This window comes from Podarcis vaucheri, assembly GCF_965113315.1.
Source record: "Podarcis vaucheri genome assembly, chromosome: 10".
In the NCBI taxonomy this organism is placed as follows: Eukaryota; Metazoa; Chordata; class Lepidosauria; order Squamata; family Lacertidae; genus Podarcis; species Podarcis vaucheri.
In genome coordinates this window covers 75603402-75626389 of record NC_138748.1, presented here as the reverse complement: position 1 = coordinate 75626389, position 22988 = coordinate 75603402, and the positions used below count along the sequence as shown (strand labels likewise).

The 22988-nt window shown below is 45.4% G+C and overlaps 2 protein-coding genes across 9 annotated transcripts in view; one reads left to right on the top strand and one right to left on the bottom strand.

The window, feature by feature from the left end:
- Positions 1–13353, top strand: part of LOC309541270 (uncharacterized protein) — a 174165-nt gene extending 160812 nt beyond the window's left edge. For 2 of the 5 annotated variants that reach the window (XM_082238929.1, XM_082238926.1), the window contains exons 2-7: positions 6968–7204; positions 7388–7469; positions 7745–7827; positions 8138–8215; positions 9472–9598; positions 10504–13353. In XM_082238929.1, the coding sequence (XP_082095055.1) occupies positions 7055–7204; positions 7388–7469; positions 7745–7827; positions 8138–8215; positions 9472–9598; positions 10504–11609 (1626 nt within the window). In that variant the 5' untranslated portion in view covers positions 6968–7054 and the 3' untranslated portion in view covers positions 11610–13353. Of the gene's footprint in view, positions 1–4791; positions 4821–6711; positions 7205–7387; positions 7470–7744; positions 7828–8137; positions 8216–9471; positions 9599–10503 lie in introns of all 5 variants that reach the window. The other 3 variants (XM_082238928.1, XM_082238927.1, XM_082238925.1) reach the window with 3 other exon arrangements.
- Positions 1–22988, bottom strand: part of LOC309541308 (uncharacterized protein) — a 51613-nt gene that overhangs the window by 13651 nt on the left and 14974 nt on the right. The window lies entirely within an intron of this gene.

Below are 22988 nucleotides of genomic sequence, written 5' to 3'. Positions count from 1 at the left end.
AGTACAAATCTTGCTATGAACCCTGTATTTTAGGGTTGGACTAGATGACCCCAGGTCCCTTTCAACTTTCCCAATTTGTGGCTGATGAGAGGTGAAAGCCATGATGTTTGAAGCAGAACTGGTGATATCAAGCATTTAAGTGATTACAGTGTTTATCATTTTGTCTATTATTTACAAAAATCAGACTTAAAAGTCTACTCAAAGTTTAAGCACATACAAATGGATAATCAAGTAGAATTAGCCTGGACCAATCCATTTGTCTGCAAATGGTAAGGCCGAAATGACTGAGAATGTTTAAAAAAAAAAAAAAATTCCTATGAATTCTAACTCTCTGGCCATTTTTTACTCATAAATAAGAGAGCGGTTGATTGTTCCGCGAATGGCCAGAGGGATATTAGCCCTTTCCTGTACATAAAGGAAGCAGTCCCGTTTGCTTGGGCCGAAATCGCTAGCTTTGGTAAATACTTAAATTGCTGAGTTTCTCTTTTTTGTTTAAAATCAAACCCTGTTTTCAAAATCTACTCCATACCCTTCCCTTCCCTTATTCAAATGTTAATTTAGCCAAAGGATGCAACATTTTCAATAGTACAAAAGGTTTGCTGAGACATGAACTCTGCACATGCACAGAGGCTAGATCAGCTAAAGAAGAGAGAGAGAGAGGACGGGGGGGGGGGACTGTAAGGAGGGAGAGGAGGTTTCTTCCAAATGTAAAAGAAAAGTCAGAACCATTGAGGGAAATCACCCTTAATCTGTCTTTGCTCCAAGGGCTACTTAAGACAAAAGGCTACAAAAAAAAAAAAAAAAAAACACAAAAAACTAGCCCATCAAAAGCCAAGAGCCTTCCAGGTTCCAAATCTTAACATGCCAAATTCTTTTCACAGGTAAATATCAAAGCATTCCCCCCTGATTGGGAATTTTAGGAACAGCATTTCCTGACAGGCTTCTCACATGAAATAATTTTCCCTTTTAACAGGATATGTGAACCCCGATAACAAAGTGTTTGTCCCTTTTCCTCCCACAGCAACTTTCTTTCTGTTCTGTGAAACAAGTCTGAATCCCTGCTGTATTAGTGACCTCTATCTCTTTGTGCCTTTGACATTTTTTTTAAGTTACAAATAATCTGTTTTCATTTATTTAATCAGTTTCTCCATGATGTCTATGAAGTTAATCGAAGCACAACCAAACATTGTTTGTGGAATGGTACTCGTTTACCTTTGGCCTGAGCATTTCTTACTAATTCTGTCATTTTGGCTAGTGCAAGGTACCTGCACAACTTTAAATTGCCATTCATTTTATTGGTATTAACTCATTTCCCAGTATTCCGCTATTAACATTACAGCTGATGTCACATCAAGAAACACTTTTATTTTCATTTGGGATGTTAGAATGCCAAAACAGATTACTTCAGGTTACTTATTAATTGTGTGTCTTAGCATTTATTTATTTTTGGTTCCTCATAGCTCATTTTTGTGTGTTTGTGTTTTACTTTGGGGGACATGTTCATCACATGTTGAAAGTCAGTTTCATGAAGTTCTTTTATCAAATAGCACATGGTGAATTTAAAGTTTCCCCCCCATGGTTTTCCCATTTTTTTTTCAGTCTAGTAGTAATCTGCGTGGTTTTGATAATATATATAATAATAATTCTTTTCTAAATCTGATGTCTTTGTGTCAAGTTTGTTTTCATCTGACTGGTAATCTAATTTTTTGCTTTCTTTTGTATTTCTTAACCTTTGTATTTTTTACAGCTCTCTTTCTCTCCAAAGTGAAGGAAAGCAAACGAACTTGGCAGATAATAACAGTAGTTATAGGAAAATGTGATAATAATATTGGAATGAATGAAACGCTTAATTCGCTAAGATTTTTATTATTTGCAGCTTCCAACAGAAACCGAAGGACATCCTTTTTGCCTTTTGCCCCCTCCCTTTTCTAACTGTCTTTACGCCCCAAAACCCTGCCCCTTACAGGATATCACTTCTACAGATGTGCAATGATGAAAAGCAGCAACAACCCCTCATGGCTAAGGGGAGGAGTTGAATTGCAAGGACATTTTTTCACTTGAACCTCAAGCCTCTGCTCCAAGATTCAAAAGATACATACGTAAAAGATCACAATGGTGTCAAGATATGCAACAGATATTTAATTATTTTGTTTTGTATTATGTGTTATTATGTAAGAATGTTGAAATGTGTCTGACAGTGTGATTTCCACAAAGGGGGGCAATTTATTGTGTGTAACTGTTTTTATGTTTAATGTCTTATTCCTTACACACCAGTGGAGAATTCTCATGCATTTTATACTTTCTAATAGCTCACACTATTGTGTAGTCCAATGTTTAGATAACCACAATTCGTTGTCCCACCTGGCACTATGCCAACCTTCCCTACCCATTTTAAAAATGTGCTAAAACTTGCTTTACCAAGGAGAAGCTTCTAAGAAACATGAAGGTGGATATGCTTTGGTTTAGCAGGAATGATTCCTTATAGACTTAAATTGACTTATTTGGACAACTGCCCTTGTTAAGAATGGTTTTCTTTTAACAGATTGGTTTGAAGAGTTGAGAACCATGGGGCAAGATAAATTCAAATTGGACTCAGTTTGAATTGGGCACGTGTATCCAGGCTGCAATTAGCCTTTTGGTCCTTTAAGTGCAAGTGAGCAACCCCCATGCGTGCAAAACCACAGCCTATAATAAAATCCCATAGCTAAAGGCCAAGGCGAAGACATCTCCCTCAGAGATGCCCAAACCTGTGCCAGCTATGGTGAATGCCAGGCGACATGGTTAAATGAAAGCCCTGAGGGGATTCAACAGACAGGATGTGTTGCTGTAGCACTATGTCAGTGTGAGACCACAGAAGAGCTAGCTTGACACCTGAGAAATACACAAAAATGGCGAAGGACAAAACACCAACTGCATTTTTCAGTCAATTAGACCTTCCTGCTAGGTGTAAAGCATAAAACACTACTGAGAATGCCACAAGTAATTTAGCAACAAAATACAAGAGGTGTTCTTTATATAATACCCTATATGCAGCTACCTGCACTGATATACTTGCAAATGACCGTAAGAGGCATGGCTTGCAAGTCCCTTTCAGGTTTGCATAAAGCCACACATCCCATTCACCGAGATTTAGGGTGCGGAGAAAAGATTTGCAAGTTCTTACAGAACTTTAATGCAAATCTATCTCCGAATGGGGGACTGATACGGAACGGGGGGGGGGGGCAATGTCTTCTTCACTACAATATATTTGCTCAATTTCTCTAGGACTCCATCACCCCTCCCCTGTCCTCCATAATCTCTCAAGTAATACTGTCAAAATCCTGTTACAATGTATCCACTCTGTTTCTGCTTTTGCTCTCTAGTACAGAGTGGCTTAGAAATCACTGAAATCTTCAAAAATTGATATAAAATCAGCCGTGGTTCTGATCTGCTCGTTCTCGGTGCCATTCAACTCAGTTCCCCTTGGATTCCATGATGCTATCCCCACTTCCATAATCCCCGAAGCGGCAGGTCACGTACACAGGAACTTCTTAATCCTGTCAGATAGTCTTGCAAAATCCTTCCTTCGGGCAATATTAGGTGGCAGACGATGCATATCTCTGACCCATTGTCTTGCCACCACCGGTACTCAATAAATGTGTATCTATGTATATTTCCCGCTCCGCATATCCCCCCTCCCTCATCCGAAAATGCTAATTAATGTAATCCCACCTTTTCATAATGTATTCATGACGTGTAAAGTATATTCATGATGTAACTTGTGAAACCCAACCTTCCCATAATGTATTCGTGACGTTTCATGCACTGTATTCTGGGATATGGAGGGAAATCTCAAAAGTTCATGTCACCCTTTTCTGGCTGTTCAATCTCGTCTTGAACCTGTTGCGCAATAAACTTGGATCTTCTGCAGTTTGCTCCTGCGTCCGGCTGAGCTCATTTTCTTCCGCAGGGACCCACGGACTTAGTCCGATGAGCTGGGTGGCAGAGTAACCCCGCACCCAGATTTTAGCCGTAACAATATTTAATGCTGTATTGTTTTTAACACTCGATCAGGAGTCGCCCAGAGTGGCTGGGGAAACTCAGCCAGATGGGCGGGGTTTAAATAATAAATTATTATTATTTTTAAATTATTTTTCCTGCCTGTCAGGTTTTCTGATAATGCCTTATCTGATTGTCTTTCCTGGTAGTGTGGCCATTCCTTTGAAATGGTGATTACTAAATTCCTGTAACAAGGAAGGTGTTTTTTCCACCTCCTCCCTCCTTGCAGAGAAACATTTGGCCAGCTGGGGGGGTCAAAATGGTTTCAGGACTGTCTTCCTGTGCTGCTTCAGACATGTGGTTTATATATTTATGCATGTGTTTGCTTGGTACATTTATGAACATTTATTATATAGCAAAGACCTTAAAATTCTTATAACAAACGAAACCCTGTGCCAGAAAGAAAGAGTGGATGTTGACAGATGGAGGGCTCCCAAAGGAAAGTCCTTCCATCATGCAATGTGCACTGAAACCTCTGGAACCGGGGTGGCTTTGAAAGAGGACGAAGCCAGTTGGCGGAGGAGCAGAGGGCGATGCAAGGCTTGAGAGTCCCAGTTGCAGGGAGACCTTTGATAACGAACCCCAGAAAAGTCTTTGCTCCCTTGCCTTCTGCTGTTTGGCCCCTTTTACCATGCGAACTTGACCAGACAGGACGTATCTGACCTCTTTAAGGCCAGGCCACACGCTCAGAAACCTTCTGTTCCGTTTTGTAATCCAAGATTTCTGCCTGTGTTTTCTTGCTGCTGCATGGAGATATGCATGAATCTGAACTTGGAAAGTTTGTAAGTAAAAAAACATCTTCACTTACCAAAGTGTGTGGTCTCTTCTATGCCAGAAGGGTAGAAAGGGGAAGCGCTGGTAGCAACAAGATGTTGAAAAATGTCTCATAGCCCATATCCCGGTGCTTCATTTCTTTGCATGTTTTGTAACTTTCCCCCCAGATTTATTTATTTAATTTGTGATATACAAATTTACACTCACACCACAACATGTTATATAAAGGAACACAGGGTTCCCACGAAATCCCCTGGGCTTTCCTCCTCCCCCTTGTGGGCCTTATTGTTAAACTTTTCCTACAGTATCTTTTGCAATAATTCAGAATTTTTGTATCTCTGTTGTATCCGTAGTTCTCGTTACATTACAAGTATTATTGAAATCACACTGTTTACAATGGTTTTTTAAGATAAGTTATAAATTTTCCTCATTCCTTATTAAAGTTTTGGTCTTCTTGATTTCTTATTTATCGGGTCATTTTTGCCATTTCATCATAGTCCATCAACTTGATCTGCCATTCCTCTCTGGTAGGGACTTTGTCTTCTTTCCATCTTTGGGCCAAGAACATCCGCGCAGCGGTTGCCACATACATAAACAATCATTTCTGTTCCCTTGGAATTTTAGCACCTATATTTCCTAAAATAAAAACTTCTGGCTTTTTAAATAAAAGTTATTTTAAACATTTCCCAGAATGCTTTTGTTACTTTGCCTGTCCACCTCATATGATAAAAAAGGGCCTTCTTTTTCCATACATTTCCAACAGATATTTGTAGCTGTCTTATACATTTCTGCTATCTTACTGGGAGTTAGATACTAAAGGTACATCATTAATATATATTTTTCTTTCAACATACAACATGCTGTAAATTTCAGATCATCTTTCCATAACTTCTCCCATGATGAAATCTACATTGTACCCAAAATCGCTCACTGTATCATTACAGATTTAACTTCTTCAGCTTTTGTATACCATTCTAAAATTAGTTTGTACATTTTAGAAAGTAATTATAAATTATTCTCTAACAATTCTTTTTCAAACCTTGAGATTTCATTACTAAATCCATTCTTTTTATCCATCTTAATTATATCATCTAGTTGGTGATATTGTAACCAATCAGTTAATAAATTTCATATGTCCTCAAAATTTTGCAATTTCAACTGTTTTTCTACTTCCGTTAACAAATTTTTATATGTTGCCCAGTCGTTTCTGGTATTTAATTTTTTCAAGGATATTGTTTCTAGTGGGGAAAGCCACCAGGGTGCTTTCTGTTCTAATAAATTTTTATATTTCTCCCATACCATATACATTGGTTTTCTTACAAGATGATTCAAAAAACCTTTATGTACTTTTGCCTTCTCATACCATAAATATGCCTGCAACTAAACCTGCTATCATGACCCTCCAGGTCTAGAATATCCATATTTGTTAATGTTATCCAGTGTTTTGTAAGTTTTTAAACTGCTGCACCTCTTTCTTACCAGAGGCTGTGCTCACTCTACGTTTGCCTCCACCAAATTCTTTTTAATTAAGCAAATAATATTAAATAAATACTGACAGTCTTCTCATGTCATGTGTATAACACAAAATTAGCACAATAAATTTGCAGGTATATCTACAGCTGATTCATCTCACAGAAATCCCTGCAGTTGCCAGCACATTATGCATAGTCACTTTCCTCCTAGAAGGGCTAGCCCAGGCATAGGCAAACTTGGCCCTCCAGATGTTTTTGGCCTACAACTCCCATGATCCGTAGCTAACAGGACCAGTGGTCAGGGCTGATGGGAATTGTGGTCCCAAAACATCTAGAGGGCCGAGTTTGCCTATGCCTGGGCTAGAGGTTTACTTCTTTTTCTTCCTGACAGTCAGTTTTATTGCAGAATAATGTACAAGCTTTGTAGAATTTGCTGACATCTCTAATTTGGACAGACAGAACTTGGCAGAAGATCAAGGGGTTCCTTCATCTCTCTTGGAGGCTTCCTGAGACCACAAATGGATGAGCAAGACTCATCTGGGCCTGAAGCACGAAGAGGCCATGCCATCAAAACAGGGAACAGTGGGGCATTTTGGGAAAACTCTGTGCAGAAGATCCTGGGTGAGGAGGACACTCTCCACTCAGAGGCTCAGAGCCAGCAGTTCAGGCAGTTCTGCTTCCAGGAGGCCAAAGGACCTCGAGAGGTTTGCAGCCGACTCTACAACCTTTATCATCAATGGCTGAAGCCAGAAAGGCACACGAAAGCTGAGATGCTGGACCTGGTGATCTTGGAGCAGTTCCTGGCTGTCCTTCCAGCGGAGATGGAGAGCTGGGTGAGGGAATGTGGAGCAGAGACCAGTTCCCAGGCAGTGGCCCTGGCCGAAGGTTTCCTCCTGAGTCAGGCGGAAGAGAGGAAGCAGGTAAGAGAGACTTTCCTATGCAGCTCAGAACATGAGGGAGAGTCTCCCTAAATTTTCTACTAATGGCCCACCCCTTTTTGGAAAGCATCCAAGGAATGAGATTGGATACCCCTCAGGTTTTCACCTCAGTCATTGCTAATCTTTCTCCCCATTTTCTGTTCTGAATCCTTGTTGCTATTTCAGAGACAGGTTCTGTTTGCAGAAATGGGTCTGGATTCCTTTAAGACTGAAAGGACTCTGTTGGACACCAGAGAGAAGCCACTGGGTAAGGAGGAAGAAGATTGTTCTCTGTTTGGTTCCATTCTGTGGATTTCAAAACAGACACATGGGTTCTTTTCATCTTTTGGGGGAATATTGTCCAAGAGCCCCAAGGAGGGAGATGTATTCTTAACACAACTAATATATGAAATGGGTGCAAATGTCATAATCCATTCAGCAGGCAAGACTTTTTCAAAGGCCCATTTGTAGTTTGATATGTAGTATTTAACTTCTGAGAAAAGCATCTATTCATGACTTCCCACTTACCTCTGTCTCTTGCAGGCGATGAGATGGTGCCAGCAAGACCTCCTCTTCCATCTATTCCTGGTGGTGAAGGAGGAGCAACGGCTGTGGAACCAGATGGGGTAGGGGAAATTAGTATTGTGGGGAAGGGGCAGCCAGGGTCCCTCCAGACCCAAGCAAATCTCTCATTTTCTTAACAAATCTGCCCTGAACTATTTATTTTAGAAGGCTTATGTGCTGGGAATAAGGAACAGCCATCTCACCTTCTGAATGTTGCTAATATGATTCACCGAGTCGTTTGCAGTTTTATTTCTAGATTTATTATTAAATGCAAACACAGGCTTCTAAGCAGTTTACACACCATACAAAAGTGTGTGGGAATGTTCAGGGCGGCAGGAGAGGATATATTGTTTATTAATATCCTTCCTGCAGAGACGCGGCTGGCGCTGTGGTCTAAACCCTGAGCCTAGGACTTGCCGGAAGGTCGGCGGTTCGAATCCCCATGACGGGGTGAGCTCCCGTTACTCGGTCCCTGTTCCTGTCTACCTAGCAGTTTGAAAACACATCAAAGTGCAAGTAGATATATAGGTACCGCTCCAGCGGGAAGGTAAATGGTGTTTCCGTGCGCTGTTCTGGTTCGCCAGAAGCAGCTTGGTCATGCTGGCCACATGACCCGGAAAAACTGTCTGTGGACAAATGTCGGCTCCCTCGGCCATTAAAGCAAGATGAGCGCCACAACCCCAGAGTTGTTCATGATGTGACTTAACTGTGAGGGGTCCTTTACCTTTACCTTTTTAAAATATGATTCCTAACTTGCGCTAGCAAGCAGAGTGCATTCCCTCTTTACACAGCAGAAAACTGGTTGCAAACTCATGTGAGTTTCTTAAGACAATAAGCAATTCAATCTGGCTTGTCCAGATTGAAGTGTGTTCTGATATTTTCCTTCCTAATTGAATAAATACAGCACAGTCTTCTTCATAAGCAATAAAAAGAAAGTTTACTGATGATCAGGCAGAGCACAGTGTGATCCCTGAAGGCAGACTTAAGGCTGAAAGTTGCAAGCATATAAAAACAGGATTACCCCATAAGGGAGATGACCTGGGCGACTGCTTGGCTGGCAGCCAGCAGTTCAGTCCAGGAAGTTTGCAGGACGAAAGGAAGATGGAAAAGAGAGAGAGAGTGGCAGCATGCCCTGGCCTTTTCCCAGGTCTGGGAAGGTCACACCCACCCACTAGTCACATGCAAGGAAGGATGCTCCAGGCCAGGAGGAACAGGAAGTTCAACTGACTGGACCAACATCCCCTGCATGTTCACTCTAGCAAAACAAGGAATGTTGTACTTGACTGCTCCCAGTGGATTACATCCCACAAAGGGCCAGGATTCAGCTAACCAGCCCCAAGAGTTACGGAATGGGGCTTTTGCCCCAATCTCCTCCCCCTTCCTGTGCCCCCGTGTTTCTCTTAAAGTTGACTTCAGGGTATCAGGTTCCTCCAAAAGAGCACACAGGGAAAGGAGAGTGGCAAGGCTGGCACAGACAGAGTGATTTGAGAAACACATTGTGGAGTCCCCCCATTTACACTAAGGTTAATGTCCATCATTAAAATGCACACTAAAATAATTCCATTAAGATATTTAAAGAAACACCCACAATTAAAATGTGGAGCAAAACGATCCCATTAAAACAACACAGCAGAAAGCAATAGAGCAATTTATAGTAGATCATCTTCATTCTGGCTAAGAGGAGGACCTTTCTCTTTCTCTCTTAGGGTTCGTTGTGCTTTGAAGATGTCGCTGTTCATTTCACAGACAGGGAATGGGCGTTGCTGGATCCTGACCAGAGATCTCTGCATAAGGAAGTCATGGAGGAGAATCGCGGGATCGTGGCCTCTCTCAGTAAGGCTCCCTTGTGGATCATAATATCTCTTCGGAAATTCCACACATACCTCTCTGTGATAAGCCTGTTGGCATGCAACCAAGGAAACAGGGGCAGTTGGCAGGCCCCCCGCTGGCTCCAGCCCACCGGCCAGTGTGCTGGGTGATCTCCAGTCCTTGATGCAGCATCTGCGACCCGAGCTTCAGAAGCTGGGGCACGCTACTCAGCAGAGTAAACACTACGCAACAGAAGCGGAAGGAGAAGTTGTGTGAGCATATTTACAAGCAGTTTATTCAGCTACATCAGGACAAAAGGAAAACATGTCTGATCTCCTTCGTGTCCAAAGCAAGATAGCAAAAGCTATACACAAACAGAAGTTCCCAGCAAGCTGTGCTGGAGTGTAAACAGACATGTGACATACAACAATTCCACATGTCTGTCCTTAAGGTGGAACAGAATATCCCAACAAAGCCTCCCCGATTTTGATGGAAATCAACAGGGCCACTTGCAGCATCTGGGATGCAATGCTAACACCCCCACAACTCACCTTGCATGGGGGGCTGTTGATTATTTTGTCTGTTAATATTGTTCCTCCTGTTGTTTCTTTTTAGACATTGATCAGGCTGGTCTGAACTGCTTTTTTCTTCTTTGCTTCTGTCTGTTTTTGATTGACTAAAGAGAGGACAGCTATTGGAGGTGGAGCAGATTCCATGATTGGGCAATATCTATCCCAGGAGAGAGACAGGCTATTCGAATCTCAGGTTCTCATAGGTATTTCTGTTAATGCCAGCAATCAAAGGCCGTGAACCCTGGAATAAGACTTTCCATCTAACTCCCTGTATCACAAGTGTTAATGAGCATTGCTCCATAATTGGGAACTCCCATTTCTTCCTGAGACTCTAATCCATCTTTTTCTTCATTTCAGGTGATGATAAATGGGAAAATAAGAAGAAGGGAGACCATGACATAATTCACACGGTGGATAAGCCGTATCAACATTTGGAGTATGGAGAGAGCTTCAGCCAGAGCTCCCATTCCACGTCCCATCAAAGAAATCCCATTGGGAACAAACCTTATCAATGCTTGGAATGTGGAAAGAGCTTCAGTCGGAGGGAAAGTCTCACTTCCCACCAGAGACTTCATACAGGAGAAAAACCTTATCACTGCTTGGAATGTGGAAAGAGATTCATTCGGAAGAGAAGTCTCACTTCCCATCAAACCACTCATACAGGAGAGAAACCCTATCAGTGCTTGGAATGTGGGAAGTGCTTTAACATACACACAAACGTCCGCCGACATCAGGTAATTCACAGTGGGGAGAAACCGTATCAGTGCTTGGAATGTGGAAAGAGCTTCAATAAGAGCTCCAATCTCACTTCCCATCAAAGCATTCATACAGGGGAGAAACCCTACCAGTGCTTGGAATGCGGAAAGAGCTTCGGTCGGAACTCCCATCTCACGTCTCATCAAAGAATTCATAGAGAGGAGAAACCCTATCAGTGCTTGGAATGTGGGAAGAGCTTCCCTTGGAAGGAAAGTCTCACGTACCACCAAAGAATTCATACAGGGGAGAAACCCTACCAGTGTCTGGAATGTGGGAAGACCTTTACTACAAGTGCAAATATCCGCCGACATCAAAGTATTCACCGTGGGGAGAAACCATTTCAGTGCCAAGAGTGTGGAAAGAGCTTTAGTCGGAAGGAAAGTCTCGCTTCCCATCAAAGCATCCATACAGGGCAGAAACCCTACCAGTGCTTGGAATGCGGAAAGAGTTTCAGTCGGAACTCCCACCTCACTTCCCATCAAAGCATTCATACTGGGGAGAAACCATATCAGTGCCCGGAATGTGGAAACAGGTTCAGCAGGAGAGCCAATCTCGCTACCCATCAAAAAATCCACAGCAGGGAGAATAATAGAATTGTAGAATTGCAGAGTTCGAAGGGACCCCGTGAGTCATCTAGTCCAACCCCTTGCAATGCAGGAATCTCAGCTAAAGCATCTGTGACAGACGACCAGGCGACCTCTGCTTAAGAACCTCCAGTGAGACCCCACCACCTCCTGAGGGAGTCTGTTCCTCTGTTAAAGAGCTCTTGCCTAGTGCAGAATTTCAGTCCATGTGTTCAGTGCTGCTCTGAGCTCCAAGCACAGCAGTGGGTAGATGGTAGCAGGTCAGTGCTTTATTGACCGGCTTAAGGCAAGTGGTAGCTGACCAGTGAGGCACTGAAATCTATCCCACCAACAAAGGCAACCTGTAGCTCTCATATCGTACGCCAATCAGGTCAAGCTTTTAACCCATAGCTGCTGCCTTCAGTATTGTTTGTGCCTTGCAGAGTTTCGAAAAATTGAAGGACAAAGTGAGAGATTGGCTTCATTATTATCAGATAATGGAGGTTTATAAATTGGACAGGAAAATTGTCTTCCAGGTGGAAAAGTCAAAATTAGAAACAGAGCTGTTGGAATCCAACACTAAAAATTTATCGAAGATGTATAACTTGCTGTTGAAATGGAATACGCAGGATGAAACAGTTAAATCAGCTATGATTAAATGGGCACAAGATATTGGTCATAACATTATGTTTGCTGACTGGGAACAGTTGTGGACCACCGGTATGAAATTTACGGCATGTAATGCCTTAAAAGAAAATATTATGAAAATGATTTATAGGTGGTACATGACCCCAGTCAAGCTTGCAAAGATTTACCATTTGCCTGACAACAAATGTTGGAAATGTAAAGAAACTGAAGGTATTTTTTTCACCTTTGGTGGACATGCCCAAAGATTAAGGCTTTCTGGGAAATGATATATAATGAAATGAAAACGGTATTTAAATATACCTTCTTGAAGAAACCAGAGGCCTTTCTCCTGGGCATAGTCGGCCAATTGGTGTCAAAGAAGGACAGAACATTCTTTATGTATGCCACGACAGCAGCAAGAATACCCATCGCAAAGTATTGGAAGACAGAAGATCTACCCACCTTGGAAGAATGGCAGATGAAGGTGATAGACTATATGGGACTGGCAGAAATGACTGGCAGAATCCGAGACCAGGGAAAAGAGGAGGCGGAAGAGGATTGGAAGAAATTTAAGAACTATCTTAAGAAATATTGTAAAATTAATGAGTGTTAGAATGACGCTGGTTTTATAAATTAAGGGGTTTACAGCTGTAAAGGTTAAGATTAAAGAAAAAAGGAGGTTATAAATTTGATAAAACTAAGAGTAAGGATTTGCTGGAAAAAGTTTGAAAATAGAATGCAGAAAGGGGAGGTATGGGGGAGTTGGGGAAATAAGTTACACGAAAATAAGGATTCGAAATTATACATGTTATTTGGTTTTGTGTTTGTTTGTGTTGTTGTGTTAAAATTTTTTGTGAAATTTGAATAAAAAATTATTTTTTAAAAAAACAGTATTGTTTTTGCCGCAGGGAAGAGGAGGAGGCCTCTTGTGAGCAGAGCTGAAACGTCAGCCTGACATCATTCGCTCCATTTCCTTTACTAGTATTTCTTTGCCGTCTGCTTGAGGGCTTTGCAGAGCCAGAGCACACGCTTGGCATCTCACAAAGAGCCAAGCAGGACACACCTGGGCTCCTTGGTGTGTGTGTGTGTGTGTGTGCACGCGCGCTGCATACTGACCTGCTTAAGAGCTGTGGAAGCACCCTAGAATCGTAGAGCTGGAAGGGACCCCAAGGGTCATCTAGTCCAACCCCCTGCAATGCAGAAATCTCAGCTAAAGTCTCCATACAGGATGGCCACCCAACCTCTGCTTAAAAACCTCCAAGGAAGACCATTTGCCTGATAATAAATGTTGGAAATGTAAAGAAACTGAAGGTACATTCTTTCACCTTTGGTGGACGTGCCCAAGGATTCAGGCTTTCTGGGAGACGATATATAATGAATTGAAAAAGGTATTTAAATATACCTTCTTGAAGAAACCAGAGGCCTTTCTCCTGGGCATAGTCGGCCAATCGGTGTTAAAGAAGGACAGAACTTTCTTTATGTACGCCACAACAGCAGCAAGAATACTTATTGCAAAATATTGGAAGACACAAGATCTACCCACCCTGGAAGAATGGCAGATGAAGGTGATGGACTACATGGAATTGGCAGAAATGACTGGCAGAATCCGAGATCAGGGAGAAGAAGTGGTGGAAGAAGATTGGAAAAAATTTAAAGACTACTTGCAGAAATACTGAAAAAGTAATGAATGTTAAAGAGATGTTGGATTGAAAACAATGCGGTATTGGTAAAAAGATTAACAAGAGTATGTAAATATGGATTGATAATGGTGGAAAATATATATTTATAATAGGTTAAGATGTTGAGCAAGGACAAATGACAGAGGGTAAGAACTTGCTGAATTAAATATCTGAACTGGAATACAAAAAGGGAGGTGTGAGGAGGTCAGGAAACTAGTAAATGAAGTATAAGATATGAAAATATTGATTTCTTTCTTTCTTTTTTTTCTTCTTTTTAACTGTTTTCTATTTTGCATTTTTCACGTGTTTTGTTTTTGTATATTTGTAGCTCTTTTTTCTTTTATTAGGGTTATTCTTTGTTTTTATTTTTTATGTTTAAACTTTGAAACTATTGTTTGTGAAATTTTAATAAATATTATTTTTTTAAAAAAACACCTCCAAGGAAGAAGAATCCACCACCACCTTCCGAGGGAGACTGTTCCTCTGTCAGAAAGTCCCCCCCGACAGTTTAGCCTTGCCGGCTGAGTCGGGCTCAGGTTTGCCCAGCCAGCTCCCCCTGTGCTTTGCAAGGATCCTTCGACAATGCACAGGGTAGTGATATAAAAGCAAAATGCAAAGTCACACAAAATATATATCACCAAGGGCTACTGCTCCACAATAAGGAGTTCCCAACTTCACTCTTAAATATGTGAGTCCTGCCAGCATCTCCAAAGGAAGGGTAACAAGTAGAAGGCCTTTTTCTGTTCTTCCCTGCATATGGGGACAGGGATATTCTACAGATTTTTCATACAAGTGATGGAGGCTGGGATTAGTTCTACAAACCTTTTGAGATGAAAATCGTTAACTCTGTCATTTTTCTACCTTTATAGAGCTGCCCGTTTCTCTAAGCTATGGATGCGTAGCCTTCTTTGTAGAGGTTACATACCGTATTTTTCACTCTATAACACGCACCTGACCATAACACACACATCGTTTTTAGAGGAGGAGAACATCGGGGGGGGGGGAATTCTGAATGAAACAATGGATGTATCATTTTTGTGCCTCATGCTGTGGCCACAGACATGTGATCTGATGGTGAATTTGCAAAGATCCTGAGGATCCATGTGGATCCGTGCTTTGTAACCACGTTTTAAGTGGGGAGGGAAGGAAAAACACAGAAGGGACAAGAAGCACGAGAGGGGTGTGCGGAGAAGCAGCTGGCTAAGAATGTAGGAGAGGGGTTTAACGGGAGGGAGGAAAGGAAGGCAAAAGTTTTCCCACACACACACACCCAAGCCAGCCCTCTCTCTCTCTCTCTCTCTCTCTCTCTCTCTCCCACCTGCATGTTTTCCGGCTGCTTCCCTGGATGCAGCAGCACCGGAGCACTGAGAGGAATTAGAAGGAAGGACGCGATCCTTTTCTTTCCCCTCTGCTTGCCTAGAGGGGAGGGGATTTGCCTGCTCTTTGTTCCGTTTGAGCAAACAGCAACCGAAACAGAAGAGGGTGGGACAGTAAGACCCTGAGGCAGAATGCAGGAAAGCAACAGCTTCCTCTCTCACGGAGCTCCCTCCTCCGCGATTGGATTTTTGCCGGATTTTTGCCCCTGCGCTCGGGAGGGTCGGCTCCAGGGATCACACATTCACTCAATAACACGCACAGACATTTCCCCTTACTTTTTAGGAGAAAAATATCTGCGTGTTATAGAGAGAAAAGTACAGTATATGGGATATATTCTCATCGTAATTCAACTGTTCCATATGGAAATAGGTGTTGGCTATAGTCTTGTTTTTATCGTATCAGCTCAATGATTAAGCCCCTTTGTGGGAAGAAACGCTGATTGTACCATAAAAGTGTCTGGGGGTTGACTCGCAAGTTGCAATTGCTTCTATCAAATACACGAGTGATTGCAAAGAAAAAGACAACATCTGAGATTTCTCCGTTTGCTCGTTTAGACTCCTTGTTGTGGAGCAGTTGCCCTTGGTGATATATTCTTGTACGACTTTGCATTTTGCAAGATTCCTAGCAGGTGCTCCAGAAAGTGGCACCAGGATCAGGGCCATTGCTGTTGCCCAGCCCTGCTCTGGGGAGGAGGAAGCAAGGCAGCGTCTTCCCAGCTGAGTCGGCTTCTTTCCCCGCAGAACATCTGGTCCTGGGTGAAGGACAAGTCTGAGGTGGAGGTGGTCGACCTGGTCCTGAAGCTCCAGGAGAAGCTGGTAAGCGGGATGCTCCCAAGTGAGTTGCGCCCGATGGGTGGAAGGTGCTCGGATCGGGGCTCTCTCCTCGAGGGAGCAGAGCGGACCCTGGCTGGCTGGCTGGCCCCTCCGGACTCTGGCCAGGCCTGTTTCAGCCTTGGGAATCCCCTAAGGAAATTCAGGGCTAAACTCCTACAAATCCCCCCGCTGAACTTTTGCATGTGGGCAATAACTGGGATCCTGAAGGAGGAGGAGGAGATTCTCTTGGGTCGTTGGGTGATGTGTTGGTCCCCGTCTGTGGGGACAGGCAGGCAGGTGAGCATCCCTGCTGCGAAAGGGGGAGAGGAGCAGCTTCTCTCAAGGTGGGCACTTGGTACGTCAGAAAGAAATGGCGATACAGACGTTTGAAAGGATGTGCTGCCCAGTTCACGGGCGGCTTCAGTCAGTCACTTTTAATGACCTGATTCTGCCCCTTCCAGTGGACTGGTCTTCAGAATATAAGAGCCAGAGACTGGATCAGGCCACAGGGGCCCATCTCGGCCAGCATCCTGAAGCTCCAGGAGAAGCTGGTAAGCAGGGTGCTCGCAAGCGAGTTGTGCCTGACAGGTGGAAGGTGCTCGGATCGGGGCTCTCTTCTTGAGGGACATGCAGCTGCAGGTCTCCGCCCTGCTAGGATCTCACCCTTGAGAACCAAAAGGGGTGCAGCCTCTACTGGGGGGCTGAGCAGGAGGCCTTTGAAGGAGAAAGGCAGTTCTGTCTGCCCCACTTGCCGTCTCTCTCTGCCCCCCGCAGACAAGGGCTGCTAGCCGGGACTTATCCTCCCTCAACTTGCCCCTTGCTGCCTGAAGTCAGGCTTTCTCCGTGGGGCCCACCCAGAGATGGCAGGAGGGGTGAGGGCAGCATCAGGCTGGCACTCTGCCAATGGGGCATCTGTCCTTTCCCCTGCATCTTATCTAAAAAGCATTCAGAAATGTACAAACTGAACCCATTGAGAAGGGATGAGCAGTTTTACAGCACGCTATGACTTAGAAGAAAACTATATGAAAATGATGTGTAGATGGTATTTGACGCCTAGTAGGTTAGCTAAAATGTACAAAACTGAATCAAATACACGCTGGAATGTAAAGAGAAGGAAAGAACCTTTTCCATATCATACCTACAGGACCGCTTCTCCTGGTATGTCCCACGGAGGACCTTACGGTCTTCAAATAAAAACATATTGGAGATCCCTGGCCACAGGGAGGTTAGGCTGGCCTCAACCAGAGCCAGGGCTTTTTTGGGCATGGCCCTGATCTGGTGGAAAGCTCTGACACAAGACTAGGGCCCTGTGGGACTTGACATGTTTCTGCAGGGCCTGCAAGACGGAGCTGTTCTGCCTGGCCTTTGGCCAAGGCACAGACTGACCCCCTCTCTCCTTCTGTAATCCTCACAGAACTCTAGCCCAATGGTTGCCATTAATTTGATTTTGAACTGATTTTGGAATGAATTGATTTTCAAATGTATTTCAATTAATTGATTGTGATTTTATGTAAACTGTGTTATTTTTACTGTTGTTAGCCGCTGTGAGCCTGGCTTCAGCTGGGGAGGGCAGGATATAAATAAATTGTTGTTGTTGTTGTTGTTGTTGTTGTTGTTATTATTATTATTATTATTATTATTATTATTATTATTATTATTATTTGGTGGCCATGTAAGATAGTAAAAAACAGAAAAAAACTCTTTAGGTATGCTACTACGGCTGCCCGAATGGTGTACGCCCAGAAACGGCAAGAAGAAAGAGTTCCAATGAAGGATAACTGGCAGCTAAAATGGATGGAGTAGAAGAAATGGTGAAACTTACCAGAAGAATAAGTGCTAAAGATGAGAGTTTTCTTAGAACAGAATGGGGAAAATGTGTTGAATACATGAAGATGCAACGTAAACAATTAAAAACATTAGCAGGAATGATGGAATAAACATGAGCAGTAATAATTAAAAAGAATTATAAAGGGAAAATTTGTAAATAGGTCTGAACTGGATATGCAGCAAGAATAAGATACAAAATAAGTGACCACAGAGAAGGGGGGGAGTAAAAGTAAATGCAGATTGATTTGGGATGAATTTATTTGTTGTTAAAATAATTGTAAAAATGGAAAATTATAGAGGGGGGGACGGGGGAGTAAAATATGCCCTGGGGTCAGTCAAAGCCATTTTCCAGAGTGTGGCCCCTGTTGCACCATGCTGGCAGCTACTAGGAGTCCCAGATGAAAGCCGAGGGCAGACTGGGGACCAAACTGCCCCAGAAGGAGCACGGTGTGTCCCCCACCAGAGGTACTGCCCCCCAACCCCCAACTAGCCCTCAAAAATCCTGTTTTATGAATGGGAAAACCGTAGATATTAAAATAAAATAGTTTATTCATGAATAGAACTCGAGCCAAAGGTCACAGAATCATAGACAGAGTGAACCAAAGTGGTTCTGAGCAACAGAGTCTGAGCACGTCACGGCTGCAGCCACAGTCCCCGAGTCCTGACCATGGGCAATACAATGGGCTGACAACGGAAGGAAGGATCCTGATCTGCCCAGGAAGAAATCGCTGAGCAAGAGACTAGGTGAACGGATTGGGGCGAAGGTTATTTGTGACGCCAAAGGGGTGTGCTCACGTTTGTCCAAAGATGAGCAGAGGAGAGGAGACTTGCCATGCTCAGATATCTTGGAGACAAGGCAAGGACTCAAGTTTCTGAAAAACGTCACCTCTCCCTGTGATGCTTTGCAACATTTGGACAGTGCTTTTTGGGAGTGGATCTCTGGGCAAAAGGCAAACTTTTCAAAGGAGTTGCACCCTTTGCTGGGGCTGCCTCTTCTTTTGCCTTTCAGAAGTAGGAACCTCGCTGTGACAACAATCAAGATTGGGCCTCCTAGTCGCCTTGCTTTTCATATACCTGGTTGCCTTTTCGTGCTTTGCTCTGACCGCCAAGTGGACCCCAGGGGATCGTGAGACCCCAGAGCAAAGGGGGGGGGACAACAACAATCTCCTGAAGCCCCTGTAGCAAGCAGAGCGCACGGCTCCTACGCGTCTCTGGTGTGATCCTGCTGGCTGCTGGGCTAATCAAGTCCTGAGCAAAACACCCTTACAAAAAACCCCAGAGGTGGAGGGGCTTGTAATGAACCCCCACCCCGGCGGGGGGGGGGAGCAGAGCTGAGCTGCTCCCTGCCTGAGTTTTGCAGCGCTCTGTTCTGGGGAGACCCCGCCTGCCCCTCTCTCTTCAGCCCTCCCGGCATACGGCCAGGGAGTCCTCGAAAAAGGCTTTCTGGCCCAGGTGGCCCAGGAGGGGCATCTGCTCCCCGGTCACCTCCCGGCGGAAGTTCTGCCGCAGCCACCCGTAGACCAGGCTGTGCAAGAAGCCTTGCAGGGAGACGGTCAGGGCCTGCAGAAAGGGAAAAGAGGAGGCGTTACGCTTACAGGGGGGCGCAAAATCCAGCAGCTTCAGCCTCTCGGGGGGAGACGGGTGTGCTCTGGCAGAGCAAAGGGAGGCTGGGGAGGGGGGAAACTTCACGGGGGCCCAGAGATCCAGGGAGTTGAGACCCCACTTGCAATCCTGCAATCGCTTAAAGTATCGAAGGCCGCCTCTGGGGGATTGCTCTGCTGGCATTTCTGTGCTCACCACCGCATGGCTTTGTCTGGTTAGATCAGTGGTTTTCAACCAGGGTGCTGTGGCACCCTGGGGTGCCTTGAATGACGGGCAGGGGTCCCTCAGGCAACCCTGGCCTCTGTCCTTCTGTCCTTCCCTCCCTCCTCAGATGCCCTCTCACATCTCTGCCTGCCAAAGGCTTGCACAGCTCTTTGTTGCAGCAGCCCTGGTGTAATAAGAATTTTAAGGTCTTAGATATATATTAAATGTACCAAGCAAACACATGCATAAATATATAAACCACATGTCTGAAGCAGCACAGGAAGACAGTCCTGAAACCATTTTGACTCCCAAGATGACCAAATGTTTCTCTGCAAGGAGGGAGGAGGTGAAAAAAACACCTTCCTTGTTACAGGAATTGGGAAATCACCATCTCAAAGGAATGGCCAGACTACCAGGAAAGGCAATCAGATAAGGAATTATCAGATAACCTGGCAGACAGGAAAAACAACAACATTCACATTTCTGTTGTAGACCACCTTTTCTGTGATGTAGGTATGATGTTTGTGGGGGGTGGTCTTGGGTTACGCCCCTTCTGTGATGTATGGAGGGGTGGTCTGGAGCTCCAGGGCAGGGAATTTAAAATGTCTATATAAGGGCAGGCACGCCTTGGTTTGGGGTCCTCCTCAGGGGAGAACCCTGTTGCAGCAGATCAATCAAGATCAGGCTTACTAGCTGCTTTGCTTCTCAATAGTCTCTGGTTGCCTCTGCTCTTTTCTCCTACCGATGGAGAAGCTACAAGGGACTCTATAAAGGGCTCTTGTGTCCCCCATAAGGGAAGAAGGGCAGCTTTTGTTTACAACAGATGGCACCCCAGATGGGACCTTCAGTTGGCCAGATTTAAGGGGGGGCAAGGAAGGACCGGTGATCCAGCGCGCACCAGGCCATTTGCCAGGAGGAGCCACCAGTCCTCTAGTGACCCCAGGGTCTGGAGAGAACTGGAGTTCCAGCGGGGCTAACCAGAGGAAGCAACGCTTGATCAGGCCAACCACAAATTGATTTATTTTTAAAAATAATCGTTATTGTCGGGTTCAGGAGCAGAGACGCAGAGAAGGGAGGAGACAGAGAGCGAGGGAGAGGAATACGAAGGAAGGATGAGTGGGGATGACGACCCGAGATCACCGAGCCTGTCTAGCGAGTCCGAGGATTCCCAGAAGGGAGCGCCAGCAGTCAGAGCAAGGGGGGAGAGCAGGGGGACACCCCAGGAAGAAGGGTCCAGAGAGGGATCAGAGAGCAGCAGTTGGAGATCGGGACCCACGTGCCCAGCCGGGAGTAGCGGGGAGAGAGGGGACCAGATATCGGGCTCAGGAGACTTTCAGAAGGAGGGAGGGCATGAGTCAGGAGTAGTCACGCCCACCTCGGGGAGCGAGGAAACGGTCAAGAGGAAAGTAGAGAGTTGGGCGCGCGCGCCAAGTTCAAATGTAGCGGAAGCTGGCGCAGTAAGCAGCCCAGAGAGTGAGCCAGGTCCCAAAGCCCGCCGCAAGGAGGCGGAAGGGTCAGGGGGGTCCGCGTCAGAAGAGAGTAGGAAGGGAGAGACCCAGGGGGGCAGAAGGACCCAGAGACGGAAGGAAAGGCGCAGGAGGTGGAGCAAGGCTAGGGTATTAAGCTGGTGCGCTAGAGGCGGAGACTCAGACGGGTCTTCGTCGTTCTGACCTAGAAGAAGTAGGGCTGCACATTGCAGTTTGGAAATGGAACCTGTAATCCAATAAAGACTCTTTTAAACTGAACGCTGGCGGACTTGGTCCTATGTGAGCTGGGACTGGGTGGCAGCCCTGACAGTAAGACCCGTCTCTCAAAAGCTTCTGACACCTGATACCTCGCAGCGGAGAGAGAGGCAGCTGGAGGAGGGGATCGGTGTTTGGGAGCAAGCTCACGACGGTTAGCAGAGATGACGGAAGCAGAGAAAGTTGCAGCGCTGCAACAGGCAGTTACCCAATTGAACGCGGAGGTACTGGCATCCAAGAAGAGGGAGGAGGATGTGGCAGCCGCCTACAGAGATCTCCACGCCAGGTTTGAAGCATGGGTTAAACACGGGCAGCCAGGACCCAGACCGGAGGGGGTTGGGTTGGCACGGAGAGCAGGAGGGCTTGTGGCTCACTTCGATGGGAATTTACAACAGTACCCCAATTTTCGAGCAGACGTAATGTGCGCACTGCAACTGCTGGCAAAAGACTTTAGAGATGAGGAAGAGAAAGTGGGGTTCATACTATCCCATTTGCATGGGGATGCTAAAGCGTGGCTACGCAATTTGTGGAGGGATAAAGATCCGGCGCTTCAGAATGCAGATGCCTTTATCAAAGCGATGGATGCGTGTTTTTTGTCTACTATTGATGTGGATCTTGCCCGACGGGAGATTCATGGACTAAAACAAGGGAGGGCGAGCGTCCGGCAGTATCACGCCCGATTTTTTGCGCTGGTCAGTGCCTTAGAATGGGACCGGGATTCGCCCCCTGTCAGAGACCTGTTCTGGGAGGGTCTAAGCGCTGCGGTCAAGGATGAAATTGCAAGGGGGGAGAGGCCCCGAAGCACGCAGGAGGTGGTCCAAAGGGCGCTGACTGTGGGGGTGAGGCTGGAAGAACGTCCATGGTGCAGAGATGAAGGACGTGGAGGGAGCGAAGCAGCGAGAAGTTTCTCTTTCGTTCCAAGAGAAGCAGCGCGTGCGCAATCCACACCTCCGCCAGGAGGGGGAGGGGAACCGATGGAGGTGGGAGGTGCCAGGGCTCAGTCAGCTACCAGAGCCTCTGCACCGACGGCAGTCAAGACTAAACCTCCTAGAGGGACCAGGAAGTGTTACGTATGCGACAGCTCTCAACACTTGGCGAAAGAGTGTCCCCAGAGGAGCTCCAAGCACACTGCAGCCTCCGCAACGGTGAAAGAGGCCAAGCAATACAGCGAACCCCAGCAGGGAAACGACGATGTCTGGCTGGAGACAGAGGCACTGGGGCCCAGCCAGACGCATCAGTGAAGCAGTCCCCAGCGATCTTGCAACCCACGGACCCCCTCCCACCCAAACCAGTAGTGCAGCTCACAGCATCTCTCCAGCTACCCGATGGCGTCACTATCGAAGTGCCGCTTTCTGTGGATTCTGGAAGCAACGCAGACTTTATAGCGCAGGATTTTGTGGAGCAGCACGCTATACAGCTACTGCCTGCCACTCTGCCCCTGCAAGTCGTCACAGTGGATGGCAGAGAGTTGCTAGGGTGGCAGGTGGTGAAGCAGACGCCACCGATGGTGATGCGCCTTGGCAACCACAGGGAAGTCATCAGTTTTAATGTCACCCAACTGTCGGACACGCCCATTGTGTTGGGCATGAGTTGGCTGGACAGGCACAGTCCGACACTGGCTTGGTACCAGAGACAGCTGATCTTCGGCTCCTC